Genomic DNA, 16,108 nt, shown 5'->3' with positions numbered 1-16,108 from the left:
TTAGCTATTAAATTTGAAAAGAAAAACTTTTAAAAGATTCTATTTTTAAGTAATCTTTGTATCCACTGTGGGGCTTGAACTTACAACCCTGAGATCAAGAGTCACATACTCCACCTACTGAACCAGCCAGACACCCCACCATTAAATTTTTTATAAGCTCTTCAGTGTACATTGATTCCTATTCCCTTATCAAAACATTTTCTTTTTTTTAATGTTTATTTTTATTTTTGAGCGAGTGAGAGAGAGAGAAAGTGTGCGGGCGGGAGGGGCAGAGAGAGAGGGAGAGAGGATTCGAAGCAGGCTCCGGCCTTTGCGCTGACAGCAGAGAGCCGATACTGGGCTCGAACTCACGAACTGTGAGATCATGACCCGAGCTGAAGTCGGATACTGAACCGACTGAGCCACCCAGGCGCCCCTCTCATACTATTTTTTTTAAGCAATTTCACATGGTATGGTAAAGAACTAAACTTTGCCACAGGAAAACTAGGTTGAAAGATGCTACTCAATGGTTGGAAGTAGGAGGTGGAAATGCTACATACATGTAAGTGAACACTGAACAAAAAAGGTAGAATTGGGAAGGCACGGTAAATGTCCATGTAAAAAATAAATAAAGGTTTTTTTTTAAATTTTTTTTTTTAAACATTTTTTTTTTCTCAATGTTTATTTATTTTTGGGACAGAGAGAGACAGAGCATGAACGGGGGAGGGGCAGAGAGAGAGGGAGACACAGAGTCGGAAACAGGCTCCAGGCTCTGAGCCATCAGCCCAGAGCCTGACGCAGGGCTCGAACTCACGGACCGTGAGATCGTGACCTGGCTGAAGTCGGACGCTTAACCGACTGCACCACCCAGGCGCCCCTAAATAAAGGTTTTTAACCTTTAGCATTTTTTTTTTTCCTCCACAGTGATCAGAATGTTTCTTAGAAATTCATCAATAACTTTGAGACAGAAAACTTTCAGTTCATCTCCTCTGCATCCCAACGTTAGGTAAGACTGTATTTTATTTTAAAGCTCTCTACGCAATACATCCTGTCCCTTTCATCTAACTGTTTCAAGTCTCACTGTATTATGAGGCATGTTTTCTTTGTCTTTGTGTCCCCAAAATGTAAGGTTATACAGTATCCAACACAACGTAAGTATTCACAGAATTGAACTGAATCGAAACCCAGAATCCTCATGGGCAATGAAAAAAAAGCTCTCAAAATGGCTGCCCAGACTCTTTCCCTAAGTTTCGTGACCTACATGATATGTGTTCAGAAGAAACAGAACAATTAAGACAAGGCACACCACTCCCGTTTCTGTCCTTGGTTTGTCTTTATTTTTCCACTGTTGCGTTACGATGCCTTTTCTACGCTCTACAAATTACCAAGTCACTTTAAAAGTATTACCTACTCCCTTTTGTATTATGGCATGGAAACCCTCCCACTTCAACCTCTGTGTTACAGCAAGCAATAGAGAGGTCATGTTTCGTAATAGTGGGGAAAAATGGTCATTACAAAATAATGCTCACCCTTAATTAGGGTTCCTTGCTACACAGTCCAAAATAGCATTCCAGGAAAGGCAGGGGCAAAATATGTCTTCCCAAATACTCTCTGTGTTCGTGAATTCTTATTTACAGGACAATGAACACATATTTTGAAAAACGACTAGCAGTATTTTTAGTATAATAACAACCATACCTTATAAAAGGTCGTGTCACTGCAAGGATTGTTCTGATGAACCAAGATGGATGAACAATGATGAATGATTTCAAATTCTTTCGCAACCTATTTAACAAAAAAAAAAAAAAAAAAAAAGAAAGAAAAGAAAAAAAAATCACTCCTAACCCATTTTCAGTAGGAGTTAAAATGGAAAGTATATCCCCAAATAAGCATATTATAATATTAGAGAGTTCTAGGTAAGTTCCTATTATCTGATGGGAAGGAACTGAATGACCATGATTAGTAAAAAAATTATTTTATTAAAAACTTTTTAATGTTTATTTATTTTTGAGAGACAGAGTGTGAGTGGGGGAGGAACAGAGAGAGAGAGGGAGATACAGAATCCGAAGCAGGCTCCAGGCTCTGAGCTGTCAGCACGGAGCCCGATGCGGGGCTTGAACTCACAAACCATGAGATCGTGACCTGAGCTGAAGTCAGACGCTTAACTGACTGAGCCACCCAGGTGCCCCCCCCCCAATTTTTTTGAGATATAATTTGTAACTTGTATGAGTCCAACCTCATTTTCCCAGAGGAATACATGTAAAGTAGGATGGGTATATTTCTGGACTGCATAAATCTATGACTATCAGGGTGCATTTTTGCTTAACAATTCTTTTCATTTTTGCCAGCATTATCTTTACTGTTTTGAAAAGAACACATTCTTACTAGCAACTTAGCCAATTTCTTTGATCTACTAAGCCTTGGTTTCTTCTTCTGTATTATGAAACAAGTAACAGTAGATCATGTGGTTGTTTGACTTTCAGATTACCATTTTAGCATTCTTGATATTCAGGCATGTTTCGAAGCATTAGCAACGCTACTTTATGAATGTTTAGATCATCAAGTGGATCTTAGATAACATAACAGGGCACTCGCATGTTGTCATGCACGAAGCCACGTCTAAGGGGATGCCACACTTAGTCAACTGAGTCACCCGGGTGCCCCTAACATGTTTTGTTCTATTCAAGCCAGTATGGATGGAAGTGAAGTATCTTGGGAAAAAAGTGCACCACGGGACCAAATGGGCTAGTGGTTAACTTGAACTATCTCGGCGAATGATGGACGATAAGCCCAACAGTCGCCCAGATCAACAGTCCTAGTGCACATAAGCAGCACTTATGTCACGTAAGTGACACGTAAAACCAGTAAAGACACGTAAAACCAGTCATGTAAAACCAGTAAAGAATCGTGGATACTCCACGGGTGCCTGGGTGGCTCACTTGGTTAAGCATCTGACTCTTGATTGGCTCAGGTCATGATCTCATGGTTTGTGGGTTTAAGCCCCGAGTTGGGCTCCACACTGCAGAGCCTGCTTGGGATATTCTCTCTCTCTCTCTCTCTCTCTCTCTCTCTCTCTCTCTCTCAAAATAAATAAATAAACTTAAAAAAAAAAAGAATCATGGATACTCTGTTTATCAGGACAAACCGCACCTTCACGCAGCAACGGCATACACATAGTTTAGAACAGACTTGGTCACCAGGTTTGAGATGACAACACCTAGCAAAACCTAGGGGAGCTCTGCTTTATTTCAAATTTGGGGCAGCAAGTGAACTTTTCTTAATATTTCTGTCCTTTCTTAACTCTGCATAATTCCATGTTCCCAAAACATGATCACGTGTTTCGGCAGATGAAAGGGAATTAGGAATGGGAGTTATTGAGGAGGCCAAAACGGAGGTTAAATAATGACGCCCACGTACCGTCTGTCAATCATCTGGTAGCATTTTTTCATCCAGCCCAGCCCTGGCATCTTGCGTCTGGGGGTTGCACCATTCAAGTACACAATCATATAGTCTTCAGCTACCATCAGCTCTAAAGTGCTTATTACATATCTGATCACAGGAAGGAAGAGGAGGGTTTTCATTTCCCACATGAAACAGTTCATCTTATTTACAACATGATTATATGACATTTAAATTACAGAGCGTATGACATTTAAGAATGGTTGTGCATATTACCTCTTTACCTTGAAGAGAGTGCAGTGTCCTAAGATTATTTCTCTGAGAGCGAGTATTGCTCATTTATCTGTAGGGTTACCTTGTTTTTATCTTTTTTTTTTTTTTTTTTTTTAATGCACGTACGCTAAAAAAATACGTAGGTTAGAACCCGAATTTCAAAAATGTCAACAATGTTATCATGTACCAAAGGCACAAGTGAAGGATATAAATGAAGCCATGTTACGGGGGGGGAATAAAAATAACACTTTATCCAAAGGAAATGTTCCAGGATTTGAGAGTGCAGGCAAGACTGTGTTCGTTTTGTTTTCAAATCACTCTACTGACAAAAGTTCTTCTAAAGGCTTTCGCCTCTTGAGCAATATTCCTTGACAGAGATTTCATTGACTTTTCATCAAAGGCTTAGAATATTCTACATCATCTATTTCCTCCCATTAAAGATGCACTATCTGCCATGCCATGCCATAGACATTCACTCAAAGCACTTTGCCATAAATATCACTCACAGGAAAAGATTTTCCATGACATAGTGGTAATCCGCCCGACTGCTGTCTGGCAGAAAACAGGCAGCAAACACAATGATTGCATTTAGGCCGTCCCCATAGTATCCTGGGGGACAAACAAAAAGACATTTGTGACCAACTGAAAGCTCTTAACAAGATAATATTTAACCTAAAGGGCAAATCTGGAAGCTTTGGCAAGCGTGTGTGCGTAAATGTAACAGATCTTTAAGTGAGTATTATATAGACTATACTTCTGTAAGTACATAACCTTATTTTCAGTGGTTATCATAGAGTATAATATATGTATATTGTATACAGCCTTAAATATACAGTGTGAATATATTTGCATAAATGGCATATCCATTGATTATGGACGATTATATGTGTTGTACATAGTCATGAATGGGGTATATAAATATTCAACTTAGCAAACGATGGGGGTTTTGACTTACAGGTTTCTAATATATAATGCTTCAGTCCTTTAATGGCTAAGAGGCTCTCCCTGATCCTTGTTAGCTGTTTTTCTCAGACTCTGGTTAATTTAAAGGGAAAATCTAGTCCCTGAACTGCAATATAATCAGGCTCACATACTCCAGTGACCAGATGCTAGTAGGTTAACAAGCAAAACACCTTTATTTTGATTTTGTGGACTGGTTCACTTGCCTGTCGTGTCCCTGGGATCTCCAGATTCAACAGACAGTGCATTCACACGTGGAAAGTTCTGGCCAGGCCTAGAGTCGCTGAGCACTGAATACAGAGCCTCATCTTTTTAAAAAAGAACAAATTCAAGAAAGGCCTGGTGAAAGCCAACCTCTCTTTGCGTTTTACGACAATACGTGCTTCTGAGAAAACTTGAGAATTACTTCCTGGTGACGTGGACAGGAAGCAGAGGTGGGGGTGCTATACGCACGTGTGTGAGAAAATAAAAGGCAAGTGTGAACTCCAAGGGTCAAGAAAAATATAAGGACATCTCAGGACATTCTACCCACATCTGAAAGCTGTGTGGCATTCTCTAAGCTCTGTGTTCCCTCAGAGCTTATCTTGGACACTCATGGCAGCTGTTGGTCAAACCTCCACGGGTTTGCGCATGGAGTCTCTCGTGTCCTTCAGACTTAAAAATGAAGGAATGCACCGTGTTTTAATTTTTTAATGTCCCTTCCTAAACACTTGGAATTTTTGTCATATAACATAGGTCTGGACTTCAGAATCATTACGTAGAGATTGCCTCAAAGCTCTGAGTAGGCAGACAGGACATACCCTCAAGCCTGATCTGAACTCAGTGCGTGTCATTTTTTCAGAACTCTAAATACCCCTCTGGTGATTACATGGCAGGAAAATAATGGCTGGATATAGACTTGGATGGGCTTAACTCTTGAAAAGCAGCTTAAGAAGACGTTCTCTACAAAGACGGTATGACCCTACCACAAAAGAGGTGGGGGAAAAGAGTGATACCAACTAAAAATATATCAAATTATGGGTTTGTGTGTATGACTAATCTGAGGCTGTTGGATGCAGTGTTTACTCCACATGTGTTAGAAAATGCTACCTATGTAAGTATACACCCGATGTAACCCATGTTTGCAAAACAGGATTGCCGTGGCTTCCCTATGGATTATTTGCTTTGTTCTGCCTCTTCCAACATGCAGGTAGTTACCAGCTTCTTTAAGAACCAGATGTGAAGGAAGATGGCAGGAGATACATTGTAATACAAGAAGTGTTTGTTCCACGGGACAATTTCATTTAAACAGATTCAGAACCCAATGAAAATCCACAAAGGATACCGTGGCTTTGCTACACCAATGCTAACACCACAAAGGTAGGCCATTTAGACTGCGCACAATGCCAAGGACCGGGTTCATTCAAAGAGAGAATAGACATAATGAATCCAACTTAAAAACAAGTACAAAAGCATCTCTGTAAATGTAGCTGCTTGGCTCCAGGGTGTCAACCTAACTTCAAGATCATGACCACTCAGCTACTTTGATTTCTGTTCCCATTTCTGGAGAATTTCTAATTCTAATTTTTTTTTTTTTTTTTTTTTTTTTTAAGGACAGTCCGAGGTTTCTAAACAGTACTTCAGAAGTCATCTTAAATGGCATTTCAGCTCTTTGTGTCAATGTGCCTGTCCTTGGAATGCTGTGGTGTCACGTTCACCCAGGCTCATTAACTCGAAGGGATACTGAAGAATCAACTCGCCACGTCCTGATCATCGTCTAAGTCAGGAATGTCTCTTTATATAAAAATGCCTGACATTCACTAGTGAAGGTGGAGTTTTGTAGTTTTGGGCAGAGGAGCTGCAGGAAGGGAAGAAGAGGCAGGAGACAGAGGAAGAGAAGAGGAGGAGAGACGGTGGAAGACGCAAGAAAGGAACGAGAAGAAAAAGACTTCTTCGGGGAAGTTCTCCTTCCCAACCCAGATCTGGTGCCATTGCTGTCAGGCTCGGGAGATATTTCAGATCGTCCTTGCTGGCAAAGGGCGGTAACTGGAAGGAATGGCTCTGTTTGCTCTTGGTTCCTCGCACATGCCTTCGAGGGGGTCGGCTAATCCGATTTCTGTGCTAATATTTAGCTTATTGCAGCTTTAGTCAAGGGAAGTTGGCTGCCAGCAGCTGAAGAGTTCATTCGAAGGACGGCTTTTTGAAAACATGTACTTTAGCTCTCTTCTCAGGAACCAGGAGGGGAGTTCAGGGTGTGTGAGCTGAGGTGCATCAGCAATGCCACCGCGGGGCCTCCTGAGACCCTCTGGAGCGATAATGCAAACCTTACCTGAGGCAGAACAGACAGACATGACAGGGATGGGACACAAGTGTGCCGGCCAGCAAATGGAATGGAGAGAGGAGGGAGGATGTGACAGTCGCAACCAAAACATACACACACACACACCAGCCCGCAACTCTTCTCATTCTTTCCAGGGTCATGTGTCCAGCAACACTGCAGAGAAGTTACCTGAATCTCCTATAACGAAATAAGAGAAGTAAAAAAAAAAAAAACAAAAAAAAACAACAAAACAAAAAAAAAACAAAAAACACCAAACCAAAACAAACACACACAAAAACACAAAAACACAAAAAACAAAACAAAACAAAAACAAGAAAGGAAACGTCTCATTATAATGCTTCGGTGTAACTGTCCTTGGTTATTGAAATACATTCTCCGTCCCCAAGTTCATAAAAAGCCAGTTTCTGGCCTCCGAGTGACCCCACACTGTTGTTGATCCAAACCACCTAGACCTCTCTTTGGTTTTTTGTTTGTTTGTTTGTTTGTTTGTGCAGATAACAGGAATATTGCTCATGGGCTCATGGGTGGTGACCCAGGCTCTGCGATCACCTCTTTTGACTGCTGAGGTAAGGGAGGGCTGAGAAGCTAGGTCATGTCCCAAGGTCACAGAGCAGTTAGTGGCAAAGACAAGTCTTGAGCTCTGTTCTTCTATATGGTGTCCAAGGCCTCCTACCATAGCTCCTATCAAGGTCACCAAAGCCGAAGACTGCATTATTCGGATACTGCTCTCACGCGTGCTCCCAGCTGGCATGACCCTTGGCAGCGTCTGGCTTTGCAGCGAACTTAGGTGGCGGTTTTAATCACCCCCACCTTGCAGTTATCGAGCTGCTGCTTTCCTGTTGGCCTGAACGGGAGAACTTCTTCGTGGGAAAATGCCAGACACGCCAAGACCCGTGCTCACTATGGATTGCTGCTTCTTACACGCTCGTCAGAAGCCAGGATAACAAACACAAGAGATTGGTATCTGGGGAGTGTCGCTTTCTCATCAGTAGCGTCTAAGAAGGAGGTGTCAGCTTCCAACACAGCGGACCAAGCTCCGGCAAATTCAGAAGTAAAAATCTGAACTCAGTCTTTACCTACAGAGCACAAAAGCTGTTCAGGGGGTGGCAAGAGGCAGCGTCCCGCTAACGTCCCGGACGGGTGCAGCCAGGGGCACACTCATGCAGGCCAGTGCCCGGAGGAGGCCGAGGCAGAGCTGGGGACAGGAAAGGTGGCCGTTTCTTCCAAACAACACTGGACAGACGCATGGACAAAACCGAGCTGACGACACAGAATGGAGGGGAGTGAAGGCCAGGGGAGGGGGTGGCTGGGACGGAGGGCACAGCAAACCACGCGATCCGCGACGGGTCAGCTGAATTTTCACCAAGTGTGTGACAGGCAGAAGCGGTGGCTTTTGGGGGGTTTTTTTTGGTTTTGTTTTGTGTTTTAACCCAACCGTGTGGATGATAATCACTCTTTCCCGATTCGGGCAAAGCACGGATGGGCTCAGGAGGGCTGGGAAGCAGTGATGTTGCTTCTTCACATCAAAGGGGCTCTTAAGTTAAGACCCCGCGTGGTCAACACACAGATGACTACTGGGTGACTCTGATTTACTTCGACAGACTTTTCTACCTCGTTCGACCTTTTTTTTTTTTTTTCTTTTTTTTGAATGGGCACAGGCTGCTTTTATAATCAAGCTTTGTGTGGTTTTCTTTTTATTTCCAAAAGGCAAACAAACCCCAAATACCTGATGGGTGGTACTGAGGAGGTAGGAGCTTCGGGGAAGATCTGGGATGATGTTCGGGTTGTGGAACAAAGGGGTTGTTGATTCTATTGGCCGGCTGGCCGTTCCCTTCAGCGAGATCGGGCCAGCTCTCATCCTTTCAGCGAGATCGGGCCAGCTCTCATCCTGCAGGGCTCTGCAAACGTTTCCCTTGGAGCAAACTGCCTCCCGCCCCCACAGCACCTGTCCCTGGGCCACATGACCACCGCAGGTCAGACAGGGAGGCAGGGCAAAGCAAGGCCGTGGCCAGGGGCGCCTATGGGCATTTTCTTTGGCTATCGAGGTCGGAGTCCCTGGGGGATCCTGATACTTACACGAAGGTAGCAGGGCCTGAATGGAAGATGGATAATCTGGCTGGCGGAAGGAAGTGTGAAAAGACAAAATGTCCTTCTGCTTGGTGGAAAACAAAAGCTACAGGTTTAATGCAGCGCTAAGACGCTATTTCCCTGTCCCCGGAAGAGGGAACAATGGCCTCGTCAGCTGACACTTTTTTGGAAGCGCTGAGCGCTTAGGGTGGGGCCTCAGGACGGCAGGAAACGAGCACATGCAGCAGAAAACTTAAAAAAAGCCGTTTGTGTTTCCTGAGGTTGACAACATTCACTGTGGTGCTTGTGCTCATCTGCCTGTGAATCCAAAATCAAGCGAGGCTCCCGGAGCTCCCAGAAAGCACTGGAAAGACCGAACACACAGCTTTTCTCTCTCCCTGGTCCGTCCCTAAAGCAGGTGGAGGCTCTCACTGGAAACGCCTGTCATCAGGCACAGATGCAAATGGAGTCCGCAGAAAAGCAAACTTCAAGCAGGGGGAGAACCGACCAGGCTGAGCCTCAAGAGACTTATTCCTAAAGCTTCTCAGAGGACTCAAAAGACCATTTCGTTTCTAGAATGACCTCTGGGGTAGCGACCTTACTACAGGTCGCAGCAGCACAGACGCGAAAGCTATCCAGGTGAACCCTACAACCACGAGAAGTGTGGTCGCCACCTGTCACCATACAAAATTATTACAATACGATTGACTATCTTCCCTATGCGGTACTTCCTGTTCCATGACTTACTTATAACTGGCAGTTGGTTGAGCATTTCATAAGGTATATAATTGTCGAATCACTACGTGGTGCCCTTGAAACTAATGCAACATTGTAGGTCAACTCTGTTAAAAAAAAAAAAAAAACAACAACCTACAACTGACCCATATGAATTCCAAACAGACGTTATTTAATTGGACAGCTGCAGTTTTCAAGAAATTTGCACAGAAGATTACCGCTGTCAGATATGCGGTGTGAAAAGCAGTTTTCACACTGGAAAGCTATTTTTTGCATAGTAGGCTTCCCACTGTTTATTGAGTTGCGTATGAGGTAATGCACTTGGCTCTGCACTCCCCTGAATATCGATTGCAGAACAGGGTTTTGAGGATGCCATGCCTCAGAGAACCCTACTTGCATTTTTCTAGTAAAGAACTACGGCTGCCCTCCTCGCCACCTCCCGGAGTCACCAAGAGCTGGACTACCTCCGTGAGAGATGACTCTCCTGTAGGGCTCGATGACCTTCATGTCAATCCGCTGCTCCTGTTCTCCGATCACCACGGTCCTCCACAGCCGGTTGTCCTCCCGCTCCTCCTCCGCCGTATACTCTGGAATGGACTCTGACTCTTGGCCGGAATCCTTGTTAGCTGTGGAACTTTCTGGAAGGGAAGCACAGAGCAGGACTGAGGAGCAAGACTCCACAGCTGAGGCAGTTCCACCACGGGCCATCTCCTGGCAGAGGCAGAGTCAACCTGATGGCACCCTCTGTTTGGCACAGACAGCCCTTATACAGATGAATACCATCCTGACCACACAAAAGACACTCAGTGAGGTCTTATTTATTGACTGAGAGAACGACCAAATCCATGCTAAGGCCAAGCTGAGGGTGGGGACAGATGCAGGGCTAGAGATGCCCCGTGTTGGTGGGCTACGGGTGGATAGGCTGCTACCAACTCATCCTTGAACGTACAGGTTGAAGACCTGTACACTGTCCTCATGGGGTGAAAGTCTATTTATCAGGCACAGATCATTTTATTTTCCTTGGGCCACAGATCCTCGTGTATCCTGCGTGTTAGGTATCTCGATGATACCACCAGCCTAGACCCTCCCCCCACCCCCCCACAACTCTAAGACTCTTACAAAGGAGTTGAGCTCCCTTCCCTACTGGGAGTGAAGTTGGGCAGAAATATGGTGTTACTTCCTACGGAGTTTTCAAAATACGCTATGGAAAGATGTCATAGTAAGCAAGAAACAGGCAACTCTGTAGACCAGAAATGCTCTGAGACCAAAAACTCGTAAGACTCCTATTTGTGGGTACATGGGGCAGTACCAAAGCCCGCTGAGCATTCTTCGGGGGAACATTTACTGCACAGTCTCGTGCATCCCCAAACAAGCAACTGTGTTAAGTTTTTGAAAGAGCAGCTGTTTCCATTTTTATTTCAACTACGAGTAGAGTTTAACAATGGTTATTCTCTGTATGGTTCAGTAATTTGAAGGAAAAGATTAGTTATAACCTTCACCATAATTCTGTGAGGTACGATCCTTCTTATTTTTTCATTCATGGGAAAAGACCTTTCATTTACATTGTACTTACATTTATTTTATGGCACTTCGATAATACGAAATTATTCCTATCTACCACGCATCAGGCAGAGGAGTAGGCATAATGGACCTGCCCACACAAAAGCTGACCTTGAACTAATTTGCTATCACACTGTACCCTGCATGTGTGACTGTCTCATTCTCTTCATTTACCATGAGGCTGCGAATTCCTTGGGCCTGGAAATTGTGCGTGAACCACCTTTGTTACTCACTTCCACCAACCAACTCCACGCTTAGCTTAGAAACCTGCCCAGAGCACCCAGTGAAAACTGAGGCAGCTGGGTAAATAGAGAAAAGCTTGGACAAGTTCCTGAAAATACAGGTACTCTGTAAGGGGACCACAACAAAGCCATCATATTCTGGAAGATTCCTCAAGACACACTCAAACGTGTCTAATTATCTGTGACTTAGAATTGCAAAATGAAAGCCAGTTGGGAAGCCATCCCAGCCTTTTCTGCCAACACCAACAGCGACCAGACAGGCAGGCTCACTCTGGCTTCCTCTGCCTTCCCGCCAGTGCCCCTGGTCTTACCGAGGACGGAAAGCAGCAACCTTTGGCTGCAGCCCAAGTTCTGCATCACTGGTGCAGATCCATCCATCTGCACTGGACTCCCTGTCTGGACTCCTTTCCTGCTCTCCCTTCCTCTTGGCTGAGGGCCCTTGGATGCTCATCTTAGTTTCCTTCCTGGGACTCTGTTCTCCATCTGGCCTCCGCGCCCTCAGAGCTCTGGGCTCTGATGTGGGCTTGTCTTCAATGTTCCTGTACATACATGCTCTGCCCTGCAGCAAGCTCACCTTCCACCAGCCTTTATCCTTGTTTGGGACTCGCTGGCCTGCTCTAGCTTGACCCAGGTGATCAGTGTGGGGTGACTGTTTTGTTTTCTGCATGCTTTGATTGAGGCTACCTCGCTTAAAAAACATTGTACGCCGTATTCTTTTTTCTGGTTGGAAAAATAAGATGCTAACAAAAGTACAAACAGTACAGACAATCGTCCATGAAAACAGCAAAAATCACCAGTCCTGCTCTCACTCATTATTGTTTGCTCTGTATTCTTTTTATTATGCACATGCACACGAGCATAGCCCCCCACCCTATTTATGATTATTCTATACATTCTACATGTTCTATACATTTTCTTTTATATTGTGCTCGTATCTAATAATATAGCATAGGGTTCTTTTCATCTCAGCGAATATCAAGCCTGCTCATCTTTTTTTTTTTAATTTTTTTTTAATGTTTATTTATTTCTGGGACAGAGAGAGACACAGCATGAGAGGGGGAGGGGCAGAGAGAGAGGGAGACCCAGAATCGGAAGCAGGCTCCAGGCTCTGAGCTGTCAGCACAGAGCCCGACGCGGGGCTCCAACTCACAAACCATGAGATCATGACCTGAGCCGAAGTCGGTTGCTCAACCGACTGAGCCACCCAGGTGCCCCGTAGCCTGCTCATCTTTTTAAAAGCCTATTTATCTATTTTTTTAGTAATCTCTATCCCCAATGTGGGGCTCAAATTCAAAACCCCGAGATCAAAAGTCACATGCTCCTCCCACTGAGCCAGCCAGGCACCCCTAAACCCTGCTCATTTAATTTTTTTTTAAAGTTTATTTATTTATTTTGAGAAAGAGAGAGAGCGCGCGGGGTGGGGGTGGGGGGGCAAAGAGGGAAAGAGAGAGAATCCCAAGCAGGCTCTGTGCGGACGACGAGGGGCTCAAACTCACAAACCGTGAGATCATGACCTGAGCCGAAACCAAGAGCCAGATGCTTAACTGACTGAGCCACCCAGGTGCCCCAAACACTGCTCATTTTAAAAAGTGGCCCCAGGGGCGCCTGGGTGGCGCAGCCGGTTAAGCGTCCGACTTCAGCCAGGTCACGATCTCGCGGTCCGTGAGTTCGAGCCCTGCATCGGGCTCTGGGCTGACGGCTCGGAGCCTGGAGCCTGTTTCCGATTCTGTGTCTCCCTCTCTCTCTGCCCCTCCCCCGTTCATGCTCTGTCTCTCTCTGTCCCCCCAAAAATAAATAAACGTTGAAAAAAAAAAAGTGGCCCCAGAAGGACGCCTGACTGGTTTAGTCAGTAGAGCCTGTGACTCTTGGTCTCGTGGGTTGTGAGTTCAAGCCCCACATTGGGCATGGAGCCTACTTAAAAAACAAAAAAATAATAATAATAAAAATGAAATAAAGAGTAGCCCTAGGGTATTCCATTTTGCCGATGTCTTTTAGTTTGTCAATCCCACAGTGATAGAACTTTAGTTTTATTCTATTTTGTTGTCGTTCTTATAGAGAACTTGCTTCAATAAGTATCTTTGTGCGGGTATCTTACTTCATTTGTGCACGGGTTGCTGTAAGTTAACTTTCTAGCAGGTGAATGCTGGGTCAGACACTATAAGCACTTGAAGTTTTTATGGATATTTTTGTCCTTGAGTGTATCACACCAAAATATATGAGTTGTTTTCCTCCAAAAACTCTGGAGGATATTAAAGTCTTTACCCCTCGACAATTGATGGTGAAACCGGTCTGTTGTTTTTATTTGTATTCCTTTAAGTATTAAAGAAGGTAACACTTTTAAGTGTTTATTAGCTATTTATATTTCTCTGACTGACAGGGAGGCACCTGTAAGGTCCTTTGCCTCTTGTGGTCCTTACTGATTTGCTGAAGTTCTTTATGTAGAACTTTGTCATGGTTTGCAATTCATTTCCTGCTTCGGCTTAGCTTTAATTTTTTTTTTTAATGTTTATTTATTTTTGAGAGAAAAAGAGAGAGAGTGGGGGAGGGGTAGAGAGAGAGAATCCCAAGCAGGCTCCACACTGTCAGCACTGAGCCCGATATGGGGCTCGAATCACAAACCCTGAGATCATGACCTGAACCCAAGTCGGCTGCTTAACTGACGGAGCCACCCAGGCACCCCTGTGCTGAGCTTTTAAATTGATATTTTTTTTTTCCAAACAGAAACTTAGCATGGTTTTATAGTTGAATCTGTTCACATTCGTCTCTCCGTTTTTTGGTCCTTGTTTCATAGTAAGAACGGGCACTTCTACCTAAAAGTATGTATGTATACAAATACACAAGACTTTTCCTGCACTTGATGTTTTTAAACAAGCATTATTACTCATTTTGGCATAAAAGTGTGGACCCTTTTATGGAATGCTATCTCTGTTGGCCTCAAAGAAGGAGAGCTGGCAAGATGCTGGAGTTCCTTTTCCTTCCCCACCTTCTTCTGGTTGATATAAATGGGAAAAATACATTATTTAACAGCTGGGTGCACAGTACATTCTCAAAGTGTTCATTTCTAAAAGTCAACAGTATAAGCCAGTAAGAAGCGAAGATGGCTTTATTTACTCCCTTGAGTTAGCAATCTCCTCTAGATCCCAATTCTTCCACTTTACTCTAAATTACCATTCTCCCCCCCACCCAAGCCATCATCTTCTGTTTTCAAAAACCTCAGGACTCACTTAGCTGGCCCCAGGGCCTCCAAATTTAACTTTTGGCCTGATGCCCTCTTCACTAAGAAATGCTTAGAAATTTTCTTTGTCTCCCTTCCTCAGTAACCAGCTTTTCTCCCCGATGACGGTTGAAGTCAATTAGGCCCCAGGGAGGAGTCATCTGGAACATTTTCCTTTGTCTTTTTGTTTAAAAAAAATTTTTTTTTTAATGTTTATTTATTTTTGAGATGGAGACAGAGCATGAGCAGGGGAGGGTCAGAGAGAGAGAGGGAGACACAGAATCCGAAGCAGCCTCCAGGCTCTGAGCCGTCAGCCCAGAGCCCGACGTGCGGCTCGAACTCACGGACCGTGAGATCATGACCTGAGCCGAAGTCGGGCGCTTCACCGACTGAGCCACCCAGGCGCCCCCTTCCTTTGTCTTTTGAGAGATGACTTGATACACAGGCTCCCGAACGTCCTTTGCTGTACAGACACCGTGGGGGATCCATTGTTGGTGAGTAAAGGGGATCCCCTAGAGGTGGGATTAGCTGTGGTCTCCAGCAGGGATGTGTCTCTGGGAACGGGGACCAGCTTTCCACAGTGTGATCAGACACCGATGATGTGCATCACCTTAGCAGACCCTGTTTGAACTTCCTCTCGTTAGAGGAAAGACATCCTGTACAGAGTTGGGAAGCTTTTAAGTAAAGTTCTTTTGGTGACAAAGAGCAGGCAGGAAGTTTGTCTGAAGATAAAACTCAGCATAACGCGACCGCCGAGAAAATCGTCCTCTCAGACTGCACCATCTGGCACGAGGTGGCTTGTGGGTAAAAGAAGATTAACACTTGTTTTAGTCGTGAGTAGTTTAGATGTGGAGTTAAAACACGGAACTGATTTTACAAGCTGGTCACCTGCAGGCTCTGATTATCTGCAAAAAATGCTGGAGCACCTTATTCAGACCAAAACTGGCTGTTAGGGGTGAATTTTGGAAAAAGGGAGCTCAGATGAGGTCACTAAACATGACGTAGGAGCCTAGGAGGAAAATAATACAAAAATGTCTCTTACAACATTCTTATCAGAAGTATTCAGGCTAAAATTCTTGATCGTTTTTCCATTTCTTGTATGAAATGCTTTTGCTGAGACCTGAATTACGGTAAAAAATAACTACGGTGAGTTTGGAAAGCAGAAATAGTGCATCATATTTCTCACCTTCAGATATTTTTGTTTTAACTCTTTTTTTCATGTTTATTTTTGACAGAGAGAGACAGACAGAGCATGGGGGGGGGGTGCACAGAGAGAGGGAGACACAGAATCTGAAACAGGTTCCAGGCTCTGAGCTGTCAGCACAGAGCCCAACGCAGGGCTCGAACCCATGAGCTGTG

The 16,108-nt window shown here is 44.3% G+C and overlaps 1 protein-coding gene across 2 annotated transcripts in view; it reads right to left on the bottom strand.

Annotated features, from left to right (window-relative positions):
• Positions 1–16,108, bottom strand: part of PRUNE2 (prune homolog 2 with BCH domain) — a 273,699-nt gene that overhangs the window by 19,346 nt on the left and 238,245 nt on the right. Inside the window, exons 12-16 of one of the 2 annotated variants that reach the window (XM_047831091.1) lie at positions 10,198–10,371; positions 7,100–7,108; positions 4,158–4,260; positions 3,397–3,528; positions 1,678–1,764 (exon numbers count right to left, since the gene is read on the bottom strand). In XM_047831091.1, coding sequence (XP_047687047.1) covers positions 1,678–1,764; positions 3,397–3,528; positions 4,158–4,260; positions 7,100–7,108; positions 10,198–10,371 — 505 coding nt within the window. The remainder of the gene's footprint in view (positions 1–1,677; positions 1,765–3,396; positions 3,529–4,157; positions 4,261–7,099; positions 7,109–10,197; positions 10,372–16,108) is intronic. The other variant, XM_047831093.1, reaches the window with a different exon arrangement.

Source organism: Prionailurus viverrinus, chromosome D4 (assembly GCF_022837055.1).
Source record: "Prionailurus viverrinus isolate Anna chromosome D4, UM_Priviv_1.0, whole genome shotgun sequence".
NCBI lineage: Eukaryota > Metazoa > Chordata > Mammalia > Carnivora > Felidae > Prionailurus > Prionailurus viverrinus.
The sequence above is the reverse complement of the archived record's forward strand: the minus strand, read 5'-3'. Positions and strand labels throughout refer to the sequence as shown.